The following is a 27,756-nucleotide window of genomic DNA, read 5'->3' on the forward strand; positions in this document are numbered from 1 at the left end:
AATCCCTGGGTTAGGCTCTATTTGTTTTACTATGAAGGCAGTTTTTGCAGCAGTGAGTCTAGCATAATTCAGGGATGTGAGTTTTATATAAAAAAGTTAGTACTGTCCCCAAACACACCACTGAATCCTGTGCTACTAACCTTATTTAGCCAAACCCAGACTTGGATTCCTTCGTAAGGGCTCACCGTTGGATTATCTCATTGTGGGACAGGCGCCATTAACTCTCCCAGTCTCCTTTGGTATCAGCCTATTAACTCGAACGGGGCTTGCAGGGAGAGTCAGGGGGCTCACAACGGTCCAGCTAAAGGCGGGCACATTCTCCAGGCCCAGCTTTTCTCTGGGCAAAGCTGCCAGCATCGTGGCAAGGCAGTGACCAACAAGTGGTGTGGAAGGCTGCCAAGCCCGCACGTGGGGTAGGGCCGGGGAGCATAAAGGTCTTCGACAAGTGGGCAGAGGCTGGTGTGTCTGATGCCACTGGAGGAGAACCATCCAGTTCCTGAATCAATCCAATCTGGGGACGGCCTGGTACACCCACACATGAATGTCACTATGATACCGGAACCCATTGAGAGAAATTCCAAGATAAAGAAATCCTGGCTTCGAGTTCACAGGGTACAAAACGGCTTTACGCAGTACAGCAGCTAATGACGGACTCTGGCATGTAGATTCAGCAAATTGGTTAAAATATAGCCCTATCCAATAATGGCATGTAAAATAATATGAACCGTTGGGGCTTTCTCTCCGGGAGACATAGGGGAATCTATGTAGAATGAGTATCATAAAAGTTTCGGAATGTGATCCCAAGTGAATTAACACATGTGTCCGTATGAAGTGCCAAGAATGAATTCACTCACTACTTAATTCCCTCCAACTCACGATTTCTAAAGTGGTACCAAGTCCTGTAGGGAAGGAGTCTGTGCCTGTAAGCTTTCATCTACACTTACGATAATTGATGCTTCGGGACTGGCAACTGACCTTGGGGGCATCACTGAAATATCAGGCATTTTGTGGCAGATGGAAAAAATGATCTTATAGGATACTCTGAAGGAAAAAAAAAAACAACTCAGGACATGATTCAAAGAAGAAAAAAGGCTTTTTATAAAAAGTTCAAGCCTCTATTATAGAAAAGTCGAAAGCCTTGTACAGGGAACATTCATATTCCCTTCACTTAGATTTCCCATTTTGCCACACTGGCCTTATTTCCTTCTCTCTTCTTCTGTCTTTATCTTTTTTTTTCCTGAATCATTTGAAAGTAACTTGCAAATGTTATGATACTTAGCAAGCATTTCTTAAGAATAAGAATCTTCCTTTATAATCTTAACACCGCTGTCATATCTAAGAAAATTAACATTAATTCAATAATGTCATTTAATATACAGTCTATACTTAAATTTCCCCAACTGTCCTTAAAATGCCTTTTGTTAACTTTTGCTTTTTTGATTTAGTATCTAATGACAGTTCACATACTGTATTTGGTGATTTTCTTTTTTAAGACAGTGTCTAGTAGTTTAAATGTGAATTTTTTTTCCCTAAGTGCAATCAGCCTTTCATCTTAGAATCTGGCATCCTTACTGTCATACATGGGAGACTTAGGTCATGATGACCTTTCTCCAAGTGGTCATTCCCTGGAGGAAACCAGGAGATAAGGTGATGAAAAAAACTTGGTTGGTAGGAAGGTTCTAGAATGGTAGGAGACAAGAGTTTAGGTCAAAGAGCAGCAACTTCTTTTTGGTCTGAGTTACACAACTCAGTCCCCTCATTTCCTACTCCCATTCATATTCTCTCACTTTTTATAACTTGTAACAAGATCTAGTGTCAATAAAAGATAAAATTACAGACTATGAGGCACTTAAAAAAGGGACTTTGCCTATATTTATCTTTTCCTTTAAATTTCAAGAAGATGAAAAGGGAAACAATACCATTTACACTGTCCCTTTTGCCTAGAATCCCTTTTTTTCCCCATCAGTTCCCTCATCTGTAAAAATGGGGAAAGTAATAGCCCAGTTCAATACATAGTTTAGAACAATGCCTAGCACGGAGAGAGCCCTATAGAAGTGGTAGCTATTGCTGTTTTTGTTACTATTATTAGCCATAGCAGTATACTTCATTAGGTTATTTCTCAAGTAACATCAATGTCTCTGGGAAGGAAACAAACAAACAAACAAAAAAGTTTCCCAAACTGGTTTAACCAGTTTCTAGAGAACAATAAGGCATGAGACGTGACAACAAATACTGGCCCACTGAAACAACTGGGGTGGAGCTGGAAGGGTGGAGAAGTCCCAGAGGGTAAGGAAGAAGTGTCTGGGTGCAGGGGCAGCTAGGAACATCACGCTCTGCCGATCCTTCCTCTGGAGCTCTGTGTTGGCTTTTCAGCCCTCGCTAGACTTCCCTACTCTTCCTCAAGGTTAGCACCAAGCTTATAAAGAAGACAGTTCCAGGGAGAACTTGATTTTTACAGATACAGCAAAAGCCCAATCTAAACAGTGTTCTCTGCTTCTTCAAACACAAATCCACAGCTCACAGTCTTTATGGAGCAGATACGTGACACAGTACGTGGTCCATGTCACCTTCCCATCTGTTTCAGATAACTGACCTTCTCCAAGGGTCCTCTGCAACAAGTCATGTTTGGCTTGAAGTTTTGTGATGAGATTACTACCTTCCAAATACTCTCGGAGTTTCTGCAAGAGGAAAGATTCGTTTTTAACTTAAAAATATATAGTTCTCAAGGAACTTCCCATAGGATACCTATAATCCAGCCCTTTTATCTTCTAGATCCTAGAACCTTGCTCCTTGGAGTGTAGTCTGAACAGAACAGCAGCACCAGCCATCACGTGGGGGCCCATCAGAGAGCGGAGTCTCAGGGCCCTCCTTCCTCAGACCTACTAAAATCAAACCCTGCATTTTAACAAGCTCTCCTGGTGACCATATACATTAAAATTTAAAAGTAGTTTTATAGCAGGCCTCTTTAAATCTGTTGGCCTCTCAGAATTATCCAAGGAACTTTTAAAAAAGTGCTAACTCCCGGAGCACCTGGGTGGCTCAGTCAGCTGAGTGTCCGACTTCGGCTGAGGCCATGATCTCACAGTTTGTGAGTTCGAGCCCCATGTTGGGCTCTGTGCTGATAGCTCAGGGCCTGGAGCCTGCTTCAGATTCTGTGTCTCCCTCTCTCTCTGCCCCTCCCCTGCTCTCACTCTATCTCTCTCTCAAAAATAAAATAAAAACATTAAAAAAAAAAAAAAGAAAGAAAAGTACTAACTCCTAAATCCTATCTCAGACCAACAGAATCAGAACTCTGAGGGCAGACGAGGGTCCATATTTTAATAAAGAATCTCGGGTGATCTGGTCAACTCTACAGGCTGTGTCTGGAGACCCCAGATCTGAGCCCCAAGAGTAGCTTGGGAAGTAACAGGCGCACCATGAAGTAGAACTGCTCAGTCTCCTGCTGGTTTGCTCTTCTCTTGGCGATGCTGGGCTTACTCAGGTAGGTCTCAGAGACAGTAGACTTCACAGACTCTGTGGACCGACTGTGCTGGAAGCATTCAGAAACATCATAGTCCTCAATGGTGACCATATCTTGTATGGTCTGCAAGGTGGCTTCAGTTGTTTTCTTAACCTGGGAACAGGAACATATTTCACACGTTATGACATCGTTTCGTGAATCGCACGCTCAGTGAGAATCTACTCTGTCAGGCAGAGATGAGGACACAAGTCCTGCCCCAAGAAGTTCAGAGTCTACTAGGAAAGGCAGACAGGAAAATAACACCCGCTATCACCAATATAAAGACAAGCTCTCTTCTCCATTATCCTAAAGAGGTTATTACTTTGTATTTGAATCCTTATAAAACTCATGTGTCACTGGGTACTCTCTCAGTTACATTTTTTTTTTCAAATAGCCTTTTCAATTGGAAGTGAAAATACACAAAGAAAAATATGCATACCATAAGTGTATTGCTTGATAAATTACCAGAGTGAACACTTACGTGACCACCACTTAGATCAAGAAATACAGTACATTGGGAAGATCCTCTCATTTCTCCCAACTACCACACACCTCTTTTTCCTCCCCAAAGGTAGTCATTATCCTGATTTCTAACACTATATATTAGTTTTAGCCTTTTTGTACTTCATATGCATGGAATCCTATAGCATGTATACTTTTTGTCTTCCTTATTTTGTGCAACTTTATGTAGTAAGATTTATTCATTTCTTGGGAGTACAGTGTTTCATTGCGGAATGCTGGCTATTCATCGTAGGAATACCTCATAATTCATCCCTTTCACTGTTGATAGATGACTTATTTCTAGTTTTGGGCCACTGAGAGTAAGACTGCTATGAATTCATGCCATAGCATCCATGAGCAGAAGTGCTGCTTAAAGAGATTGTCAGACTGTTTTCCAGAACTGTTTTGATCTGTATTCCTACCAACACAGAGAATTCCTGTTACTCCACATCCTCAAGAATTGGTATTATCAATTTTAAATTTAAACCACGGTGTTGAGTATCTTATTGTGGTTTTAATATGCATTTCTCTGATGACCAAGACTGAGCTCATTATAATGTGTTTAAGGCAATTTGGATTTCCTCTTTTGGAAATACTTTGCTCAAATCTCTTGCTCAATTTTCTACTGGGCTATGAGTCTTTTTCTTACTTATTTGTAGATATGGTTATGAGTCTTTTGTTAGTTATATGTGTTGCAAATATCTTATCACACTGTGCTCTGGTTTTTCACTTTCTATAGTATCTAGATGAACCATTAATGTAATCAATTTACCGATCTCTTCCTTTATGATTAATGGTTTTTGTGTCCTATTTAAGAATATTTTCCTATCTCAGAGCCATAAAGATATTATTCTATGTTATCTTCTCAGAGTTTTGTGTTTTTTTTTAATGTTTATTTATTTATTTTGAGAGGGGGAGAGAGCATGAGCAGGGGAGGGTTAGAGAGAGAGGGGCAGAATTGCAGGCAGGCTCCACAGTCAGTGGAGAGCCTGAAGCAGGGCTTAAACTCATGAATCTGACCTGAGATCATGACGGGAGCTGAATGAAATCAAGAGTCAGAAACATAACCAACTGAGCCACCCAGGTGCCCCTCTTCTAGGAGCTTTTTAATTTGCCTTTTAGTTTTGCTGGTTGTTTCCTTCACTGTGCAGAAGCTTTTTATTTTGATAAGCATTTTTATTTTTTGAGAGAGAATGCATGTGGGGTAAGGGGCAGAGGGAGAGGGTGGAAGAGAATCTCAAGCAGCCTCCACGCTCAGTGTAGAGCCCAAGGCAGGGCTTGATCACACAATCATGAGATCATGATCTGAGCTGAAATCAGAGTTGGATGCTTAACCGACTGAGCCACCCAGGTGCCCCTATTCCTTATATTTTTAAGAGTAATCCCCCATCTTTAGAAATTGCTTTTAGCATGAGTCTGCGGGTGGTAAACTGTTTCTGTAGACTAGAAAATGTCTTTTATTTCACTTTCACTTATGAAACTTGTTGGCAGTTTATTTTCTTTCAATACATTAAAGATACCACTGTATTTTCTTATGGCTTCTATGTTCCTGTTGAATGAGAAGTTTGCTGTGAGTCTATTGTTACTTTGCATGCTTCTACAGGTGCTTTTAAAGTATCTTACAGTTCTACCATGATGTGTTTACATAAGGATTTTAAAAAATACATTCTACCTGGATTTCTTTGGGCTTCTTGAATTGTGTGATATTTTTCATAAACTCTAATAAATTTTCAGCCTTTATCTTTGTAAATATTGTCTCTCTTTTCTATCATTTTCCTTTCTGGGAATTTAATTAGTACATGACACATGACTGTGTTCTCTATATCTCTTACCCTTCTCTTTGCATTTTCTACCCTTTTGTTTTTCCATGCTGCATTTTAATTATTTTCTTCTGATTTGTCCTCCACTTTGATAATCCACTCTTCAGCTGTGTTGAATCTGATGTTAACATCATCCACTGATTTGTTAACTTGGGCCAGTATAGTTCTCATTTTTAGAATTTCTATCCAGTACATTTTGAAATCTGTTCTTTCACTGTTAATAGGTTATAGTTCTCTGCCAAAATCTAAGCTTGGCTTTTATCTCCTTGAACACAGTAAGTAGCTCTTTTACAGTTTGTTTCTGATACCCTCAATATTTGGAGCTCCTGCAGGTATCTCTCTGTGATATCTGTCTACTGGACGTTTTGGTAGAGTTACTTGAAGCCCAGGGTGAAGCTACCATCTTCTAGAGAGAATGTCTGTTTATTTTTCCAAAATAATCTGGGCACTAATAGTTCAGAACCAGTGGGTTTTATTCCTGTTCAAAAATATTTGATGCTCTTCCCTTTGGGAACATATGGTTCCCTGTGCCATGGGCTTCAGGCTTGGCCAGGCACCTTGTCCAGGACAGTGAAATGTGAAATGATCAGCAGAGTGACGTGGTTTACTATTACAGGAGGGAGAAATAGTTTCAATTACTCTTGTCTTTTAAACAAGAAAATACCGTTTAGAGAAGAAATAATGGCAACCAGTGTTAGTTCGGATGCTTAAAGAGGGCATGTGATAAAATAAAACAAAAAACACAAAGAAATTTAACAGACTTGTTCATTATTGCTGGGGATACACATAATGCAAAGGAGAGATATTACTGGAAAAGAACAGATTAATGGTTACTTTAAAAAAACCCAATACTGTAAGTGGTTGCTTTAAGAAGTCATGATTACATATTTATAGGCTGAATGAAAACACTCACCACCCTAGAGGTGACATCAGCAAGACGAGAAAATGGGAGATCCCCTACTATTCCCTCTTGCCCCACCACAACAATGATCTGGCAGCCATCTGTGGACAGAAGTGCATTTGTGGGAGCTTTGGGACCCAGGTAGGAACATGTAAAACCTTGGTGGAGCCCAGGACCGAGGAGGACCAATTTGAGAAAGTAGGCATGGGCCCAGGTGGGAGGCTTGCCAACCATAGTCCTGGCTACTGAGCCAGAAACAGCCAAGTCCCGCTGTGGGCTTCATAACAGTCTTGTTTGGCTTTGGTCCTGCGACCATAAGTACCTGCCAAGGGACCCATGAGGAGTCATACTTACCTGCGCCTCAGGTAACAGGCCTGCTGACATTGGTCCTAGCTATGAACTGTGTAGAAACCCATGATGCAGTTCCAGTCCCTCTCAGCACTGGTCATGGAGCCGTCACGCATGTTCAGTGACTTGCTAGAAAGCATGATTCTCAGTGCTCCTGGAGGCAGGCCTGCTGACCTCAGTCCATCTGCAGATCTTGAAGTGGCCCCATAACCTGGCTCCAGGTGGGAGATGTGTCTGTCTGTGCTTTTGGAGGCAGGCCTGCCTACCTTGGTCCTGGCTATGGACCCTGAAGTGGACCTGTGACTCTGTGCCAGCTGCATTCATCTGTGGTACAGGGCCAGTCCCACCGGCCAGAAACCTGTCCAGGTAATTGAAGGGTGCCACACCCATTCAAGCACCTGGTAACAGACACACTGTGGACCAACCTCGGGTCTTGAAGTGAACCGTTGTCCCAGCACCAGACTTACTGACCCAGGTCTTGGAGGCAGTAGCATCCGCCCAGGGGCTAGACAGGATCCACACCCACCAGGGCCCATGGTAACAGGCCCACAAACTGTGGACCTAGCGGCAGCCTCGTGATTCCCTGCCATTGTTAACAACACCGCTTTTTTTTTTTTTTTTTTTTCCTTTTCTGAACTTTCTTTTCGGAAGCAAGAGTGTAATGGTTAAATTTGGAATTGTCATAAAAAATAAAGGATGTGACAGAAAACACCAAACACGATGGCTGGGACTACATATTATCCCATGGGATGTTCTCGACAAAGAATAACACCAGCTTCTGACACACTAGTCATGTTAATAAGTCACAGGAGGGAATATAATGAGGCAAATATGAAATAGCTGATACGAGGCTTGTAATGACTCCCCATCAGCAGCAGGAAAACGCAGTGAGCTTTGGCAGGAGAGGCCAACAACGTGACAAGGAATGAAGAAAAACCTGAAGAATGTACCGCAGTGGAGGAGTGCCCAGGTGGCCTGGACTCTGAGATGACAATCCAAATGAACCGTGGAGAAGAGGGGACTGTCTCGGGGCTTCTGCAGACTGGCTCTTTTGCCTTTTTACTCACAGGACCTTACAATCATCGGAGAAGACAAAACAGTTGTTTTGGTTTCATTCTCTAAACACACTATTCGTTTTCTAGGGCTGCTGTGAACAAGCCCCGCATGCTGGGAAGCTTTAAAAAACAGCAGTTTATCGTCCCACGGGTCTGGCGGCTACAAGTCTGAGGTCAAGGTTCTGGCAGGCTTGGTTCCTTGTGGGCACCATGAGGGAAGGTCTAGCTTGAAGATGATCATCTTCTGTGTCTCTTCACATGGCCTTCTCTGTTTCTGCGTGCAAATTTTCTTTTTATAAGGACACCAATCACGCTGGATGAGGGTCCACCCTACTGACCTCACTTTAATTACCTCTGTGAAGACCCTGTCTTCAAAGTCATATTCTGAAGTAGTGGGGGGGTCAGGACTTCAACATATACATTTTGGGGGAACACGGTCCAACCTCTAACACAAACATTATTTTATGACACCGTGCCTTGCACCTTCCTCAGGCCCATTCAACCTTTAAGACTCATCAATCCATGTGTGAAGATAGCTCCCAGCTCTGCCTTCCCTTTCCCACTTACCTACTTACTTCTTGCCATCACTGACCTCAGACGCATTTCACTTACAGCACTGTATCATTTCAGATGTGTGAAATATTACCGCACAGAGACCACACACGCATGTGCACACACACAGAGACCAGATCAGTGCCAGAGTTAACTAGCCAAGGGTATAGCGCCATACTGCCAGCACAGGGCACAGAAGGCAGGAGCAGAAGCAGAGCATCTTGCCATGACACCCCTCGCTCCTGGTACAGAGAGATGCCAGTGACCTCGCCTGTGCTGGATAATGAGGAGCACGATGCCAAACCCATTTCTCACAAGCACCTACCTCACTGTTTAGAGGGCGATGTTGGCCATCTATAGGGGAAGCAACTTGAGTTTAGAGCCAGCTTATTAATCTTTGTATCTCTAGTCACTAGCACAGTGCCTGGGACAGAACAGATCATCCAAAGGCTTCACTAAATGAATGGTAGAGGTTGAAGTCATCCTCTTTGCAAATCCACAGTCATCAAAGCAACACTCAGCACAAGCCAGCAACATGCACTTTTGTGAATATCAGCCATCCTGAGCTCGCCATCCTTTCTAGGGTGCCCTAGCCCATGACTCACTTCTAGACCCTTTCTAGAAACTCTCCTCACTCTGCTTGGTATTCTTCTGGATCAAGTTGCTTCCTGTGGGGAGTTAAAGCTTATCTGAAACCACACACACACACACACACACACACACACACACACACACGCACACATGCACGCACACACACGCACACACACACACGCACACACACTGCTTCTAAAAATATGTTTTCAGTGAAAGACAAATGATCCCTGTTTTCAATTTTGGCCCAAGATGATACTATCGTTTAATGGATAAATGGCAGTTATCTTTTCTTAGGCTTCTACTGTTAACTTCATCAACAGAAGGTTGCAGGTAAGTTAGAAACATTTAAATAAATTAAAAGACACTTAAGCAAAAATGAAGTTAAAGCCACAGAGAAGATCAGAAATAGTAACTATGATTAAGTAGTTATCAAGCTCCACATCTTATACCAGGTCTTAAAAGCATCTGATAATTGTCCATAATGGTTTGATCACAGATTTACATGACTTGGGATTCTGCTGTAGTCAATGATATTATGGGAATGTGATTCTTGAGGGAAATATGACTTTTCAACCCTGAGGTAGATAACCAAAACATCTCTTACTTCCCTCAATTACCCAGGTCATGAAAATTGTTTCAAGGTTTACGTAAAATCTTGTTCATTACAGTTGAAAATATCCTGTGTGAGGAATATGTTTTTAGAATAGTCTGTGAATTATTCCCTAGTAAACTGTCAGTGAAAGATTTTAAATAAAGCTAGGAAAATTTATATGGGGCTGTCAGTTTATTACACAGTGTTGCAAATTAATTGAGGAATCACAGCTTTCTCTCTTTTCCATTCCCTCCAAGGGGGTAAATCTACTATAACTTAGAAGAAACTCATTTTATACGTGAGATTTTAGTCATAGCACTGAAGTGAAATGCTTATGGAAACTATTTTCTGGACAAATATTGGGACAAATGGTCTGAAAATCGGGCAAACTACTTAAAACTAAGGCTGTACTAAAAATACGAAAGGTATAATTGTTCTAGTTCTACAATTCATTCTCCTTTTCTTTGGCTGTGGGTAGGTAAAGGACGGAAAGAGGAACTCTAAGGAAAGGGAAATGTAGTTGTATGGGGAATTACTCCAGAGCTAGCTTTGAAAGAAAGGAGCAAAGAGAATGTCCCCTAAGCTGAAATCCCTGTAACAGATGTTAAAAACGAACTTTAAGAACATGTGTAAGATGGTGTGACATTAGATTGGAACATGTCTGGAGAATATTTATAGTGACAAAGGTACAGATGATTATTCAGATGTAAGTTGCTTTGAAAGTGTTGTGTTTAAAAGTAATGTTTACTAATGTTTCAAATAAAAAACTTAAAGAAAAAGAAAACAAGGGACACCTGGGTGGCTGAGTCAGCTAAGCAGCCAACTCTTGATTTTAGCTCAGGTCATGTCACAGTTTGTGGGATGGAGCCCTAAGTAGGGCTCTACACTGACAGCACGAAGCCTGCTTGGGATTTTCTCTCTTTCTCTGACCCTCCTTTGCTTGCGTGCATGTGTACGCGTGCACACACACACACACACACACACACAAACACACTCTCTCTCTCTAATAACAACTAAAAAAAAAAACAAAAAAACAAAAATGGGAATAAAGCGTGGGCAGCAGGCTCTTTGTTAATTCCATGTGCACAACCCACAGTGGCACTAATAAATATTTGTCGGCCAGCCGACTGGAACTTGAAATCGTGAAGATTGAGGTACCAGGGATATGAGAGTGTAGCATAATGAGACTGAAGGCTCATTTTAAAAGGCTTGCCCTGTAAAGTTGTGAAGTGACAAATTATAAACGGGTATCCACCCCAAATTCAATCAAGCCCTTCTCAAAACTTATTCAGCTTTTACTATGTGCGAGTATCCTGAGGTCATTTCACAAATGCTTCTCTTTGTTCTAAGGCCTGTGCTGCAAGCTCAGATATCTTCAAGGGCCAAGGAAGTGATGAAAATGAGGCAAGTGGGCTGGGTGGGGAGCATGGCAAACAGGAAGCACATGCTCTGCGTCTAAGGGGAGCATCCAAGCCCAAGCCAGTCATCACCTCACAGAAATGCAGGTCTAGTGTGATCAGACTTTCTAATTGTTTAGAAGCTGGAAATAGATATTTTTACTCCCAACTTCTAATTTAAAATTTTTTTAATTTTTATTTATTTTTGAGAGAGAGAGAGAGAGAGAATGAGAGAGTGAGCAGGGGAGGGGCAGAGAGGGAGACCAAGAATCCAAAGCAGGCTCCAGGCTCTGAGGTGTCAGCACAGAGCCCAGCACGGGGCTTGAACTCACGGACTGTGAGATCATGACCTGAGCCGAAGTCAGATGCTTAGCTGACTGAGCCACCCAGGTGCCCCCAACTTCTAATTTTTAAATGACAGCAACTAAGTTTTAAAAATCAAATGCTGTGGAGCAAACAAAATGTATCCATGGCCTGTAGGCTCTTAGCATGTAAATTCCCTTCTAAGAAGGCTTCCTACAGTTTTGAATGGTGCCCATTATTTGTAGTTGTTTAAAACTTGGTGAAAAGATTCGTGTTCTATTTAGCTACACTGTCCATGCTTTTGTAAACTTGGATGAAATTCCCTTTCAACTTTTATCTCTTCGCTGGGCAGTCATTATTATTTTTAGTTAGCCAAACTCTCTCCAGTGAATTCTGGACTTTGTGTATAGCTGTTTGTGCAGAGGCAGAGAATTATACAGAATTATACATGTTTCTTTACTTGTATACTTTGATCTGATAGTGACAGGTCACTTTTCTGACCTCCATCAGTGGAGGTCTGCCTCCATCAGAGGCAGATTCTCTATTTCTGGTAGAGAAAAGTGCTATACAGGACTCCAAAGTCGGCAACGATTGCAATTTTATTCCTACGTCCCAGCTCTTATTTTTTACATGATACAAATGACTTGTTATGGTTTGGCTCTCATGCTAGATAGAGGCTAACTGTGACATTCATCTCTGTACTCTCCGCACCTGGCAAAATACGGGGAACGTACAAGTTGTTGAACAAATATTTATTGTACTGAAATGAACGGACCCACAGTAACAAAACCCCTCAAGTCAGCTCTCAAGGTCTCTCATCATCTGACTTGAGCTTCACCTTTGGCTCTTCCTCAGGGAGGAGCTGGACGATGACCAAATTGCTCTGGGAAACCAAGGTTCCTCCAGGGCATCTCGAAATATAGTGAAACATTGTTTCCTCCTTCTATACCAATGGAAATCTATCGATTGTCAAAAATTCAATTTAAATCTTCCTTTCAATGGGAATCCTATTCCATGACAATGAATTTGTTCCATATCCAACAGATCATAAACCACTAGTCATGCTCATCAGAAACCTCAAGACAACCTAATTCATTTGTTACTACAATAAATCTTTTAATTCTCAGAAAGCACTGCCTGCCACTGTCAGCAGGACACTGCTTTTCTACGTTGTGCCCAAAAGGGCATACGTGAAGGGTCAAAAACTCAAAGGCCTGCAGAAGCCAGACGGGCGACAGAAACGAACAGTCCAATGGAAGAAAACTGGGAGCTGAACGGCTATGGCAAAGTGGAACTCAAGTACCCCAGCTCTTCCCTTTGTGAGGCAATCTGGGATCAGTCACCAGACTCTCATTTTTAACAGGGAAAAACTGTGGCAGGCAAACAAAACAGGTCTCTGGGCCGCCAGTTTTGACCCTGGGCACAACACGTTCTTTTCCTAGAGTTTAGAGGCTGTTTTCAAATAAAACAGCAGGAGGATATGCAAAAACAAAAACAAAAACAAAAACACCACAACAACAGGAAGTCACTAGACATACAAACTGTAGGTCTATCAGGATCCAATAAACTGCATCAGGCAAGTATTTTGTGATGCCTCCACAAAACTCTAAGCTCTAAAACACTTCAAGAAGAGCAATAAAGGCTCATTTGTGGGACTTTACACAGCAACTGAAGACTTCATCACATGGCTGCATCTTAAACACACATGTTTGAATAAGGGGTGGTTTGGTTCTTCCAGAAAGAATGGAAGCCAGAAAGCTGCAATGCATTTTGACCAAACTATACTGGTCTAGAAACACATCACTCTCTCTGAACAGAAACAAGTAATGTGTTCATGTAGCTAAAAACATCTCAGTGGGATTAAAATAAAAGAGGGTACACCAAAGTGAATTTTGGTTAATCATTTCATCAAGGTGAATTATTATTGTTTTCTTTTTCTATCTCACATTCCTTCCTTTCAGGAACTGTCTCTAGAAAAAATGTTTCTGTTGGAGCTGTCAGCCAAAGGGCTCTATGAATGAGCACAATATATAAGGTGATCAATGACAGAATCCCATTTCTTGCGTGTATTGGTTGGTCCAGAAATATGCACGACTTAACTCAGGACAATAAAGGATCCTAGTTCAGGGATAAGGACAGTGGGATGAGGTGAGATGGCAAGCTATAGGACCATGTAGCTTTGGGTATCCCAATTTGAGGGAAAACTACTACCGACACATACGAAAATACAACTTCAGAAAACGAGAAAGCTTATGAAAGAAATTGAAGAAGACACAAAATAATGGAATTCCATGCTTATGAACTGGAAGAACAAATATTGCTAAAATGTCGATACTACCCAAAGCAATGTACATATTCAATGCAATCCCTATCAAATACCTATCACTTACGCTAAGCAAAATTAGTCAGAGAAAGACACAAATATATGATTTCACCCACATGGGGAATTTAAAAAACAAAACAGATGCACATAAGGGAAGAGAAGCAAAAATAATATAAAAACAGAGGGGGAGACAAACCATAAGAGACTCTTAAATACAGAGAACGAACTGAGGTTTTCTGGTGGGGTGTCGGATGGGGGTAAGGGCTAAATGGGCAAGGGGCATTAAGGAGGACACTTGTTGGGATAAGCACTGGGTATTATATGTAAGTGATGAATCACTAACTTCTATTCCCGAAATCATTATTATATGTTCACTAACTTGGATTTAAGTTGAAAAAAAAAATACAACTTCAAAGTAATGAAAAGAGAGATTCCTGATAATATCATCGGAACACAGATCCAATCATTCCCGAGGCTATACAAACATTGACCACTAAATAAACTTTCTGACTTGAGTAAGTTTGATTTGGGTTCCTGTAAATGATAACTGAGAGCCTTAGAAACATATGCAGTTCATATTTTATTTAACAAGAATGTGGATCCAATTAAATTAATTTCAGAAACAGGCAGCTGAATTGTATGACTGCTTTCTGGTTCGACATATATTTATAATTCACATTTTATGTTCTATCCATTTAAATCCAGTAATGTCAGCAAATAAATAGTTTCCTATTCTCACTCAAGCGCTATTTTAAAATAGGATTTCTGTACTAATTGTATAAGTACTGCCATGTTCAGTACCAAAAATTTAGAGAACACATAAAAGCAAAGTACTAACTTCCAAAAAAGTTAGGATTAAATTAACACGTCACTCAAAAGTTTTATTTCACACACTATTGTATATTCTTGGACACATGTTGAGTTTAATCATTTATGGGAACTGTTTTCCACATGAACTATGAATTTAAGAATAAAATGTGTGTTTTTTCATGAGTATGCAGTGGATCCCTGGTGAAGAATTCATCTCTGGTAGACTACAGAATCTTTGCATTCATCCTCTACAAGGAGAGTATTCTAGGAACCACGATTTAGCTAAAAATGCCTGATGAAGAGACACATTTGGAATACTAAATATGCCTAGGTCACGAGCAAATGCCTTCCAGTCCCATTAGAATTCGGATTCCCTGCGGGGCAGAGAGTATACTCACCTCCTCATTCTCGATTTTCAGCGTGGCCAGCCGGGACTGCAGCTGCTGGTACCTGAGCATGAGCTCTGCCTGGACTGGTTGCTGAGCGCTGACCTGACACACCTGATGGGGAATCAGAAACCGCAGTTATAACAGGGCCAGCAAGCCACCCTCCAGAGGCAGGGTTCTCCTGCTCAGATGCTGCACGAGTCACGCTGACCCGCTCAAGATTCCAATTACGTATTTCCTTTCAAGAGGCGCTTCGACACTTCAGTTTTAAACACGGACTTGCTATGTCAGGGGCAAGGGCAGAACGCAGCTGTGGGGCCTGGGGATGGATGACTGGGAAGACAGCAGCTGCAGGAAGCTTCGCTCTAAAAATGGGGCACTTGCTGGAGAGTGAGCTCTGATCTTGAGGTCTCACTTGTGGGAATTCTGAATGACTATGGGGCAGGGGGCAGAGGGCAGAGGGCAGAGTGCAAGGGATGATCCAAACAAACCACACAGGCAAAAGGAGGGGAGGCCACAGAGCCTCCTAGTGACAGTCAGACGGGTACCTGTGTAACGTTACTAACCCTCAGCTTCCTCATCTGTAAAATGGGGATAACAGGAGTTCCTACACCATGGCGTTGTGGTGGGGATGGAATGAGTTAATGTACAAAAAGCACTTAGAACACTGTCTGGCACACAGTAAAAACTCAGAAGACGTAACTATTATCATCTTTTAACCATGGCTTGCTTTACCAAAATTGGCCACATCACGTGATTCATCATGAACAGGAAGAGGCCCCTTGTAGTCTTTGGCAGAAAGATATTTTGGCTATGGTCTCAATTACGGTTAAGGTCACAATTAGAGACTTTTAATTTTATTATATTTAGTTCATTAAAATTGCACCAGAAGCAAAATCGTTTCTTTTCATCTTCCTTGTCATAGAAATGCTCCAGCAGATGGGGGTTTCCTTTAATGGAGTCTCCAAGACATCACAGAAATTATTGCTCCCTGGCAAAACAGGCCATAAAAAAAAAGGGCAACTGACTCATTTTATTAAAAATAATAATAGTAAAAAAAAAAAAAAAAGGAAAAAGTACTAACCCAACTGAAGTCACTTATTTGTGATATTTTATCATTGTGTATATTTGACATATCCATAACTAAAAAATATAACGGTAATCATTTGGTTTTGGAAACACAACTCTGGGTAGGATAAGCCACTTGCCTATCAAATACATGTGCTATTGGCAGAAAAACTGCTCACCATTTCTAATCGAGTATTTTACTCTATCAAATCGAGCAAATATAATATTAGGTTAGAAATGCAGCATGCGCACATATAACTTATAAGTATTAACACTAGGTGTCTCAGAAAAAAAAAGATGACGTTGAAGAAATCTGTCATGGCTATTATATCTATTTTTAAAACCATACTGTCACCACAATGAGCTAAAATTGAGTTGTTAATCTTTGAGTATTGTTTTGCACAGCTGGGATACCAAGTGCTGTATAGCGTGCTCATTAATTGGGTCTTCTTGTTTTCCCAGCCGCAGATAATAAAATATACCACTGTAACTCATGAACGGATTAGGTGGATTTTTTTTCCCCTTGGGTAAAATAGGACAGAAAGCTAAATTCATATAAAGAACCCAAGATACAATATATCATGTCTAATGTTCATTTTACCAGTTTGGAGACAACTACAGTCTTAAATAAATGTTCTGCATTTTTTTCCCCTCTCTCCCATTCTCCTGCCATTTACAATTATTTTTCTTTGTGAAAATCTTTAAATCAAGATCACAGGGAGTCTTCAGGTAGATTCTACTGGGCCAGCAAAATAGTTTGTTCTGAATTTAAATTGGAATGTCTAGAGGTAGAGGTAGGACGAACTCTGAGATGGGTTAGTGCTTACAAAACACTGAGTTTGCACGTAGGTTTGGCCTTTGTAGGCATTTCACCCAAAGGTGGTAATGGCTGATATTAGCATATAACTATGCTAAGATCCCATGCAAAGGCAGGAGAGAGAAAACAACTGAGGGTTCTGACAACTGGTGGGGTACAGCATGTGAAGAGTAACATAAGTAAAAAGACAATTCATTAATTTTTAAAAAAAAAAAAATTTTTTTTTTTCCAACGCTTTTTATTTATCTTTGGGACAGAGAGAGACAGAGCATGAACAGGGGAGGGGCAGAGAGAGAGGGAGACACGGAATCGGAAACAGGCTCCAGGCTCTGAGCTGTCAGCACAGAGCCTGACGCGGGGCTCGAACTCACAGGCCGTGAGATCGTGACCTGGCTGAAGTCGGACGCTTAACCGACTGCGCCACCCAGGCGCCCCGACAATTCATTAATTTTAAAACAATCAATTACTGGGGCACCTGGGTGGCTCAGTTGGTTAAGCATCTGACTTCCGCTCAGGTCATAATCTCATGCTTCCTGAGTTCAAGTCATGCATTCGGCTCCCGGCTCTCAGTGCAGAGCCCACTTTGAATCCTCTGTCTCCTTCTCTCTCTGTCCCTTCCCCACTCGTACGCTCTCTCTCTCTCTCAAAAATAAATAAACATTACAAAAAAAAAAAAAAATATATATATATATATATATATATATATATATATCAACCACTGACCTCATCACCCATGTGAGACTGAAACTCAAACTTCATCGGTGGACAGAATGCTGCAGGGTACATCTCCATGAATCTCTGTTTATCACTCCGGGGCTCCAAATTGTCAACCGCATTCTCAATAATGTCTAAGCCTTCATGTCTGGAAGTTTCAAGATTATACTCTGCAGAGAGATATGTTCTCAGGGCTCTGTTCAGACTTGCATGGTAGCCAAGATCACAGCACTTAAAAAATAAAAGAACACCATATATGAAAATTAACTCAAAATGGATCAAAGACCTACACGTGACAACTACAACTATAAAATACTTAGAAGAAAACACAGGAGTAATCCTTGATGACCTTGCATTAGGCATTGGTTTCTTGGATACAGCATCAAAAGCACAAGCACCAAAAGAAAAAATAAATTGAAGACTTTTGTGCTTCAAAGGGCACTATCAAGTAAAAAGATAACCCACAGGATGGGAAATTTTTTTGCAAATCATATCTGATCTAAAAACTTTGTATCCAGAATATATAAAGAAATCCTACAACTCAATAATAAAAAGACATATAGCCCAACTAAACAATGGGCAACGGAATTGGACAGACATTTCTCAAAAACACATACAAATGGTCAACAAGCACATGAAATGATGCTCAACATCATTAGTCATCAGGGAAATGCAAATCAAAACCACAAAGAGATACCACATCACACCCACAAGTATGATTATAATGAAAAAGACAAATAACAGGCGTTGGGGAGGATGTAGAGAAACTGGAATTTTTATACACTGCTAATGGGAATGTGATATATTGTAGCCTCTTTGGAAGGGTCTGACAGTTCATCAAAGAGTTAAACACACAGTTAACATATGACTTGGCAATTCCACTTCTAGTAATACACACAAGAAAAGTAAAAAAATTCCAAAAAAACTGGTACATCAATGTTTAAAGCAGCATTATTTTTTAAAGTGTTTATTTTTGAGAGAAAGAGAGAGAATGAGTGGGGGAGGGGCAGAGAGAGAAGGGATAGGGGATCCACAGTGGGCTTTGTACTGACAGCAGAGAACCTGATGTAGGGCTTGAACTCACGAGGTCATGAGTGGGATCATGACCTGATCCAAAAGTCATGAGATCATGACCTGAGCCAAAAGTTGGACGCTTAACTGACAAAGCCACCTAGGTGCCCCTAAACCAGTATTATAAATAATGGCTGAAAAGTGGAAACAACCTAAAAATGTCCAACTAATTGACAAAACTAAACATTATCCAGTCATACAAAAGAGCGAGGTACTGATAACATGCTACATCATGGATCAACCTTGAAACATTATTTTAAGTGAATGAAACCAGCCATAAGAGACCACACCTTGTAGGATTCCATTTATATGAAATGTCCACAATAGGTAAATCTGTAGAGACAGAAGGTATTAATGGTGCTAGGGGATGTAAAAACTGGGGTGATGGTGGTGGCTAAGGGGTATAGGATTTCTCTTTGGAGTAATGAAAATATTCTATAAAGGACTGTGGTGACAGCTACACAACTCTGAATATACTACAAGCCAATTGTAGCCTTTTAATAAGTGAAGTATATGGTATGTGAATAATATCTAAAGAAAGCTGTTAAAAAATAAAAGCAAAAGCAAATACTGAAAGGAAATAATAAAAAGTAGCATTTAAGGTTATTTGTGCATACTGATCCTACGATTTTTTTGAAATCCATGTAGGATGCAAACATACTAACTGTAATGTTTTGGATCTGCATAATTTACTAAACTCAATAATAATCTGTACTCTTTCAGAAGTGAGAAAACAGCTTTGAATCTGCCAAAAAAGTTCAGGAATGCCTTCTTTCTTATCCCCAGAACAAAATTTGTGAATAAGAAATGACTGACAAAGTCCTTTTATCAGAGAGAGAATTTGGGGATTCTTAAATCTTCACTATCTTTAATTTGTATTTGCATTTATTTTCTTCATGTTGCATTTTAAGAGAATACAATTTTAAAAACATAACTGTGGATGTGAGTGCCTGTGTGTCTCAGTCGGTTAAGTGTCTGACTTCGGCTCAGGTCATCTCGCAGTTCGTGAGTTTGAGCCTCACGTCGGGCTCTGTGCTGACAGCTCAGAACCTGGAGCCTGCTTCGGATTCTGTGTCTTCCTCTCTCTCTGCTCTCCTCCATTAATGCTCTCTTTCTCTCTCAAAAATAAAATAAACTTAAAAAAAAAATATAACTCTGGATACTGGTCAGCTATAAATTCCTGAAAGAATTTTAAATTTGTACATAAAAGCAATATAAATCTCGTAAAGAGGGAGTGGTTTTAAAAGGTACAAAACCGGGTCATCCCTATATTGTTCTAATGCAATCCAATCAATTCAATTTGATTCAGTTTAACCTAGTAATTAGATGTCTACTAGGTGCCTGGGAATTTGCTAGGCTCCAGGAATATGAAAACTGGAATACAGTAAAATGTAATTTCCATTCTCAAGGAATTCGAATATAAGTTGTCCATTACTTTGCTACTAAAAGAACACTAGAGGGGCACAAAGGAAGTAACATCCACCAGGATATGAACCATCAGATCTGTTGTGTTTTTTTTTTTAATTTTTTAATGTTTATTTATTTTTGAGACAGAGCATGAGCATGGGAAGGGCAGAGAGAGGGAGACACAGAATCCGAAGCAGGCTCCAGGCTCTGAGCTGTCAGCACAGAGCCTGATGCAGGGCTCAAACCCACGAACCACAAGATCATGACCTGAGCTGAAGTCAGACACTCAGGGGACTGAGCCACCCAGGCGCCCCCATCACTTCTGTTTTTATGAAGGTACAGATTCAATCACTGACCTGTCCTTTGAAATGTCAACATATTTACTTCTACCCTCACACTCCAATTTCAGAATTATTAAATTTGGGATTTTTCTATGAAGACATTATAAAATCTTGCTGTTCAGAGTGTGGTCTATAGACCATCAGCATCACCTGAAGCTGATCAAAAATGCAGAATCTAAGGCCCCACCCCTGATCTGCTGAATTATAATCTGAAGTTTAAAAAAAAAAAAAATCCACAGGGGATTTATACGTACATTAAAAGTTTTGAGAAGCACTACACTAAAACACTGATTTAAAAAAGGTCCTGTAGGGCACCTGGGTAGCTCAGTCGGTTAAGCATCTGACTTTGGCTCCGGTCATGATCTCACGGTTCGTGAGCGCGAGTCCCACATCAGGTAAGCTCCAGCTTGGGGTTGAGCCGTTTGGGGTGAGCATGAGCCCCACTTTGGATGAACACAAACCCCGCTTCAGTTGAGCCCCCCCTTCTTTCTCTCTCCCTGTGCCTCTCTGCCCCTTGCTCACTTGTGCCCTCTATCTCTCTCTCTCTCTCTCAAAAAAAATAAATAAATAAAAGGGACTGTAACCCTGTCCATTGGTGGTTATTTCTACTAGTGGGCAAGAGAATATCCTTGATTAAATATTATTTGATTTAAAAAATCAGAAAAATGCTATGTCACATTTACAAATGCAAGCAGAATACAGTTGTGAAATGCAGCAGTCTCATCATTGATACATTTCTAGCGGAATCGGCTGCACTCAAATACAGAGAATGATCTTCAGTTAATTAAAAAATTCTAGTTTCAGAAGAACAAAGTCCTCTTTTATTCCTTTTGCGCCTCAAAATCCATAAAGGTTCTGTGTAGCCGTTTTATACACATCAGAGGGACCAAAAAATTATTCCACCTTTCAGTAATACCTCATCTTGTGAAAACAGGAATTAGGAAAGGAAACGGCCTCATTTCTTTGAAATGTACTTGTGCTTCAAAACATACCACTATTCTGAAAGAAGACAGATTCAGCTTGATTATAATGAAGCTGCTTTATTTTAGGAGTACTGATCTCAGTGGGAGTTCATGGAAAATTGATATTAAGAGGAAGAAACAACTTAGAGAAAAGCACCCTCCACACAAACCAAGTGTCTTTTCAACAGAGAAAGGAAGAGCAAGGGGAAAAGAGAAAGAAAAAATAAAGAAATTCAACCTCCAACTACCTAATTGAGGTAGAGTTCTGAAAAATACATGTTAAGTTTGTATTAGTCCCAGACTTAAACTCAAATTTCTAAGAGTTGCTTCTTTGGGGGAGTAAATGTCAAAGTTAGGAAAGCACGGTGCATGCTTCCGCATCCAACTGGGGCCAGGTGGATTTGGTAGGTCTGGACCTAGTAAGGCAGGCTGGCTTTCAGCTGCGGTTTCCTAAGAGGCTGGGGAGAAGTATGCGTGTGACTTCACACCCAATCCAGAAGGACTCCCCAGGTGTCTTCTGGATTTTGAATGCTATACTTCACCATGGAGGCTTCTGTGATGAACTTGGTGGACGATAGCCTTCTCTGATCCCTAGGGAGCTTATCAGTCTAGAAGATCACTTAATTAGCATGCTTCTGTTACTTGTGATACGCAGCATTGTCTATGCTCTAGGTTTTTCACGCACCCTGGACTTTAAAAGAAACAATAAAATTCTCTTTCAAGGTCTCCTGAGACAGCAAAGCCAGTCACAGAATCGTCTCTTTTCTAAACTGGAAGCTAAATGACACTGGATATGTTAAGATTCACGATACTTGGTTAAAAGGCCTCAAGTAATTCTATGGAGCTTATGAATTATTAATGACGATAAGAAAAGCCAGCTTCTGCACAAAGAGTTGAGTTATAACCCAAGTGCCTTTCATGATGAAAATACATAAGAAACCAGTAAGATATTTCATGAAAACAAAACAGTGCTGTTCTGATGGGTGGAAACCTGAATGGACACATAAAATTATGGATTAAAATTGGGGAAGGAAAGAGTGTTGGAAGTAGAAGAGAATTCGTTTTCTAATATCCTAAGAGCTGTCAAGATATATCCCACTAGGTATTAGTCTAAATCACCACAGTAAGCTAGCTTCTTTAGGCAAAAGGGTTGCAAACAGTGTCAGAAGTAAAGATGAAATCCAGGTTTTGAGAACTGTGACAAACACTTCATCTTGCTCCAAAGGCTGAGAGGTTGGCTGATATATATACTTGGTGGTTATACAGTCAGGTATAAATGGATCCCAGCTATTCAGGGAGAGAATTTGTTTGTATAAACTCTTAGGACATGAGAAGCCCTACTGGGCAGAAATTTGGTCCTAGATGGGAGTGAAGATAATGGCACTCCAAAGGAAACAAGTCCTACACGTGTTTTCGGAATAGTAATAGCCAATATCATTCACAGGGCAGCCCCAAGCTCGTAGGTGACTGCAGGTGTCATGAGAATGGAGAGAGAAGGAACTCTTCTGCAGAAGTATTCTACCTTAACTTCATCATTCCTGCCTCCACCAGAGAGGCTTCCTTGATCTTTTGTCCTGGGTCCCGTCTCTGGCTTTTTAATTAATAAGCTTCGGCTTTGACCATTCCAGAGTCCTGGGTATTGGGTAAAGACTTGGTCTACCTCTTACTTTGAGAGTCTTTCTAAAGTAGTGCAACCTGAGCAAACAATTGCAAAAACAGTTTTCACATAACCCAGGACCAGAAATAGGTAAGTTCACAGTTTTTTCAGATGTCAAATGAAGAAAGTTGATTTCTTCTGAATAAATTATCTTTGTCCCTTACTATTTTCCTCTCTAGCTATTCAGTACTTCACCTCAGAAACCACAAACTTGTTTTGTGAGAGATGGGCATCTTGTGGGACTGAACTGGATGATTAAAATTCTACAGGCAACTTTTGCACACCTGCTCTCATGTCTGGGTTCCTGATGGTCCATAAAGAGCTGACAATTTAATTCTTGCTGCTGCTTTAATAACCTCAGCCAAGCATTTAGCAAAACTTGTTTTGAGTTTCTTCTGTGCAACAAAAATGTCAAAATGGTACACTGAAATGGATACAAAGTAGGAAACAGGAGGAGAATGGAGGTTGCATATGCTTGAGCCACTGAGCAGGACCAATAATCCTTTGTGGCCTAATACATGTCCCGCTCCATGGGCAATTATTTTCCTCAGAGGAGCTGCCACCAGATGCATTTTATCTCCAGGACAAATCTCTGTAACCACCCTGAATCAAATCACAAAGAAGGAGAGAGAACAAAGCAAGCCCAGATAAATAGGTCAGGTGGTAAATGCTATGGAGAAGACAGAGAACTAGGGAGTGCTGGGGGAAAGGGTGTGGGTCTTTTATACAGGGCAGCTGGGTGCAACATGAATGAAAAGAAGGAATCTGCAAAGCTCTGGAAGAGTGTCCTAGACAATGAGTAGAAAGGGCCCGGGCAGGAAAAAGTTTACAGGAGTCTGGGGAATAGAGAGGCCAATGTACCCAAAGCATATGGTGACTAAAGAGGAAGTTGCAAAAGATGACACGGAGTGGCAGGTGGGCGCCAGTTCACATAAGGTCTTGGTGAATAGTTTAGATTTTATTCTAAAGACAATGGGAAGCCTTTCGAGAATTTTAAATAGGTATCAACAGGTCTGGTTTATATTTAATACTCTGGCTGCTTGGGAGGGGAATGGATTACTGATTAGAAGGTCTTAAGTGGAAGATGGGTAACATCTTAGAAAGCTACGTGTAGGCAGGAGATGAAGAGCTTTGTCTAGGAGACAGCACAAGCAGCAAGAAATAGCAAGATTTGGGATATTTAGGAGGTACAGATGACAGGATTTGCCGATGCATTTATATGTGAGAAATGAGAGAACTGGGTTTTTGGTTTACGCAAATGGTTGGAAAGGCGTGCCACTTGCTAAGGTGTAAAAAATGGATGAGAAAAAGTTATGTGAATGGAGAATGATGACGATGAAAGGGGAAACGGAGATAAAAAGCTGAGCGTACGACATGTTCAAGATGCCCATTAGGCATCTGGTCAGAGTAGTCCAGAAGGCAGTTGGATACAAATCTGAAGCCCTGCAAGATGATCAGGACTGGTGACAGAAATCCAGCAGCCATCAGGGCAAGGGACCAAGAGGTAGAAAGCCAAGGACCATGCCTTAGGCGACTTTCAACATTCACAGCCAAGATGGAACAACCAGCCCTAGAGACTTAGAGCAGCCTGTGCTGCAGGTGGAAAACAGGCGGGTGCAGTTTCCTTTAACAAAGCCCACGGCATCTCCACCGGAAGGAACTTTTAAAGCCATCTACTTTAGTCATCTAACCCATTTCAGTTTTTAAATCCCCTTTCAATCACAAAAGGATAAAAACACACAAATCAGTTCACATGATAACTACACTATCCTAACCCATTTACCATGATCTCTCTATCATCTTCCTAATAGGAGTTCAGGCCAAATGGGGGCTGCAGTATTCCAATTTGGCAGGTTTTCATGGATAAATCTTAATACTATTATGTGTGGGCATACGTCAAACTAAGAAAAATGTGAACTCTGAATAAGCTGCTTTTTAATTAAACACATGTCTCTAGAGACAAAAGGATAAGGCTAAAAGCTTTAGGACAGAGGATTACTTAAAAATGATAAAGTAAACACGACATGCAGTATATGATGTAATCTAATTTCAATTTCATTCTGTATAAATGGCTAATAAAATACAGGACAGATATCTTTACCAGGAAAATTAGTTGCAGGAGGGGATTATTCTGTTGCAGTATTCCATAAGAGTAACAAAGATTTATCCTTCATATGACAAGGTGACCTGCAAACTTTTACAGGGAGTAATTTGAAACTGTGAAACTATACCAAAAGATGACAAATACTTTATTATTACCGGGCAGGAGCCATGGGACAAAGTACCAATGGAATTCTACTGTTGAGGACTGTGTTCCTCTGAATACCTTTTGAGGATGGACTGAAAGAGGCCACATCACCAGTTGTTTTAAGAATTCCAGATATAGGGGCACCTGGGTGGCTCAGTTGGTTAAGCGTCCGACTTCCACTCAGGTCATGATCTCACGGCCTAGGGGTCCGAGCTCTGCCTCAGGCTCTGTGCTGACAGCTCAGAGCCTGGAGCCTGCTTCAGATTCTTTGTCTCCCTCCCTCTCCGCCCCTCCCACGCTCATGCTCTCTCTCTCGCTCTCTCTCTCTCAAAAATAAACATTAAAATTTTTTTTAAGAATTCCAGATATACAGAAGGCTGAATTTGATTACAGATCTAGGTATTATGGGAAATGAGACTTGTACTCTCCTCTCTTTTCTCTTAGCAAATCATAATCACTTGAAAATCTCCACATTCAATTACAAATATTTGTTGCCTGCAGGATTTTACTTCTGGGCTGCAATGCATCCCAATTATAACAGAATTAGTTACAGTCTTTTGTTTTCTTGTTTTTTTGTTTTGTTTTGTTTTTTTTTTTTTTTGAGAGAGAGAGAGAGGAGAGTGTGTGCATGTGCGTGCACAAGAGCAAGCAGGGGAGGAGCAGAGGGAGAGGGAGAGAATCCCATGCACATTCCACACCCAGAGTAAAGCCTGACATGGGGCTTGATCCCACGACCACAAACAAGATCATGACCGGAGCTGAAACCAAGTGGGAGAAGCTTAACTGAATGAGCCACCCAGGTGCCCCAGTTACAGTCTTTTTTGGACTTATTGCTGGGGATACTAATGATCATTATGTGAAATCTTTCACATAAATGTGAAATCTTTTATTTATAAAACTACAATCTATTTTCCTTTATAATTATGCCTTTATTCTCCCAAACCAATTAAATTTCCTTTGGCCAATATTTACAATATGTTCCTTATAACAATATTTATAATATATTTCTTATAATTTACATTTATGCTTAAAGTAACATAATAAACATCCTTTATTGTTGTGAAATTAACTATATTCCATTTGCTACCTGATTTCAAGCTAAGAGATTGTTACTCTACAAACGAAAATTTACTTAGGACTTTCAGGGGAGAAACCATCTTAAACAGTCTTCTGCTTAAGTGACACTCTGGATTAACTAACAGTTCATTCTCTCAATCATAGGTCAGCAAGCTATGGCCAGTGGATTAAATCTAGCCCAAGGGCTGGATGTGGTCAATAAAGTTTGATTGCAACAAAACCACACCCAACTGCTTACTTATCTATGACTGCTTTTGCACTATGGTAATTGCGACAGAGACCATATGACTCACAAGGCCTTAAGTATTTACTATCTAGTCCCTTTCAGAAAAAGTTTGTCTACTTCTGCTCCGAAGCACAGTGACCAAGACCAAGGCCACTGTGAACACACACAGCCAGTAGGTGCTCTTTAATACTCTTGTACATTTTTTCTCCAACAATTCATCTATATGTTTCCCAGCCGATTGTAAAATATGTGCAATTTGTATTTATTATAAATTTATTAAATATTATAAATCTACTAAAATAGGTATTAAAGGAGCCTGGGTGGCATAATAGGTGACTGGGTGACACCTAAGGGTTCAACTTTGGCTCTGGTCGTGATCTCACGGTTCATGGGTTTGAGCCCCACATCAAGCTCTACGCTGATAGCTCAGAGCCTGGAGCCTGCCTTGGATTCTGTCTGTCTGTCTGTCTCTCTCTCTCAGTCCCTCCCCTACTCATGCTCTGTCTCTTTCAAAAATAAATAATAAACATTAACAAAATTAAAAAAAAAAAGATTTAAGAGTAAACAAAATTGATACCAAATTAGGCAAAAGTTGTGCCAAATGCAACATTGTGAAAACACTAAATATCCAGAGCATTTTTTTTTTTTCAACGTTTTTTATTTATTTTTGGGACAGAGAGAGACAGAGCATGAACGGGGGAGGGGCAGAGAGAGAGGGAGACACAGAATCGGAAACAGGCTCCAGGCTCCGAGCCATCAGCCCAGAGCCTGACGCGGGGCTCGAACTCACGGACCGCGAGATCGTGACCTGGCTGAAGTCGGACGCTTAACCGACTGCGCCACCCAGGCGCCCCTATCCAGAGCATTTTTGTTCCACATTAAAGATCTCAGAAATAGAAACCACAACTACCCAGTAGATAAGCTTTGTACAAAAGAAGACTACTCAGAGCTCTATGAAAAGAAAAATCATAATATTGTAAGACTGGAAAGTATAAGTGCATTGGTATGCTTTACATTAATACTTAAGGCATGCTTTCATCATATTTTACTTTTTTCTTTTTTTAAATATAAAATGTGGCATACTTAC

The 27,756-nt window shown here is 40.7% G+C and overlaps 1 protein-coding gene across 4 annotated transcripts in view; it reads right to left on the reverse strand.

The window, feature by feature from the left end:
• The window catches only part of SRGAP1 (SLIT-ROBO Rho GTPase activating protein 1), a 284,751-nt gene that overhangs the window by 57,662 nt on the left and 199,333 nt on the right, over nucleotides 1-27,756 (reverse strand). For all 4 annotated transcript variants that reach the window (XM_058742151.1, XM_058742150.1, XM_058742152.1 and 1 more), the window contains exons 7-10: nucleotides 17,690-17,911; nucleotides 15,094-15,195; nucleotides 3,416-3,613; nucleotides 2,594-2,678 (exon numbers count right to left, since the gene is read on the reverse strand). In XM_058742151.1, the coding sequence (XP_058598134.1) occupies nucleotides 2,594-2,678; nucleotides 3,416-3,613; nucleotides 15,094-15,195; nucleotides 17,690-17,911 (607 nt within the window). The remainder of the gene's footprint in view (nucleotides 1-2,593; nucleotides 2,679-3,415; nucleotides 3,614-15,093; nucleotides 15,196-17,689; nucleotides 17,912-27,756) is intronic.

This window comes from Neofelis nebulosa, chromosome 8 (genome assembly GCF_028018385.1).
Source record: "Neofelis nebulosa isolate mNeoNeb1 chromosome 8, mNeoNeb1.pri, whole genome shotgun sequence".
Taxonomy (NCBI): domain Eukaryota; kingdom Metazoa; phylum Chordata; class Mammalia; order Carnivora; family Felidae; genus Neofelis; species Neofelis nebulosa.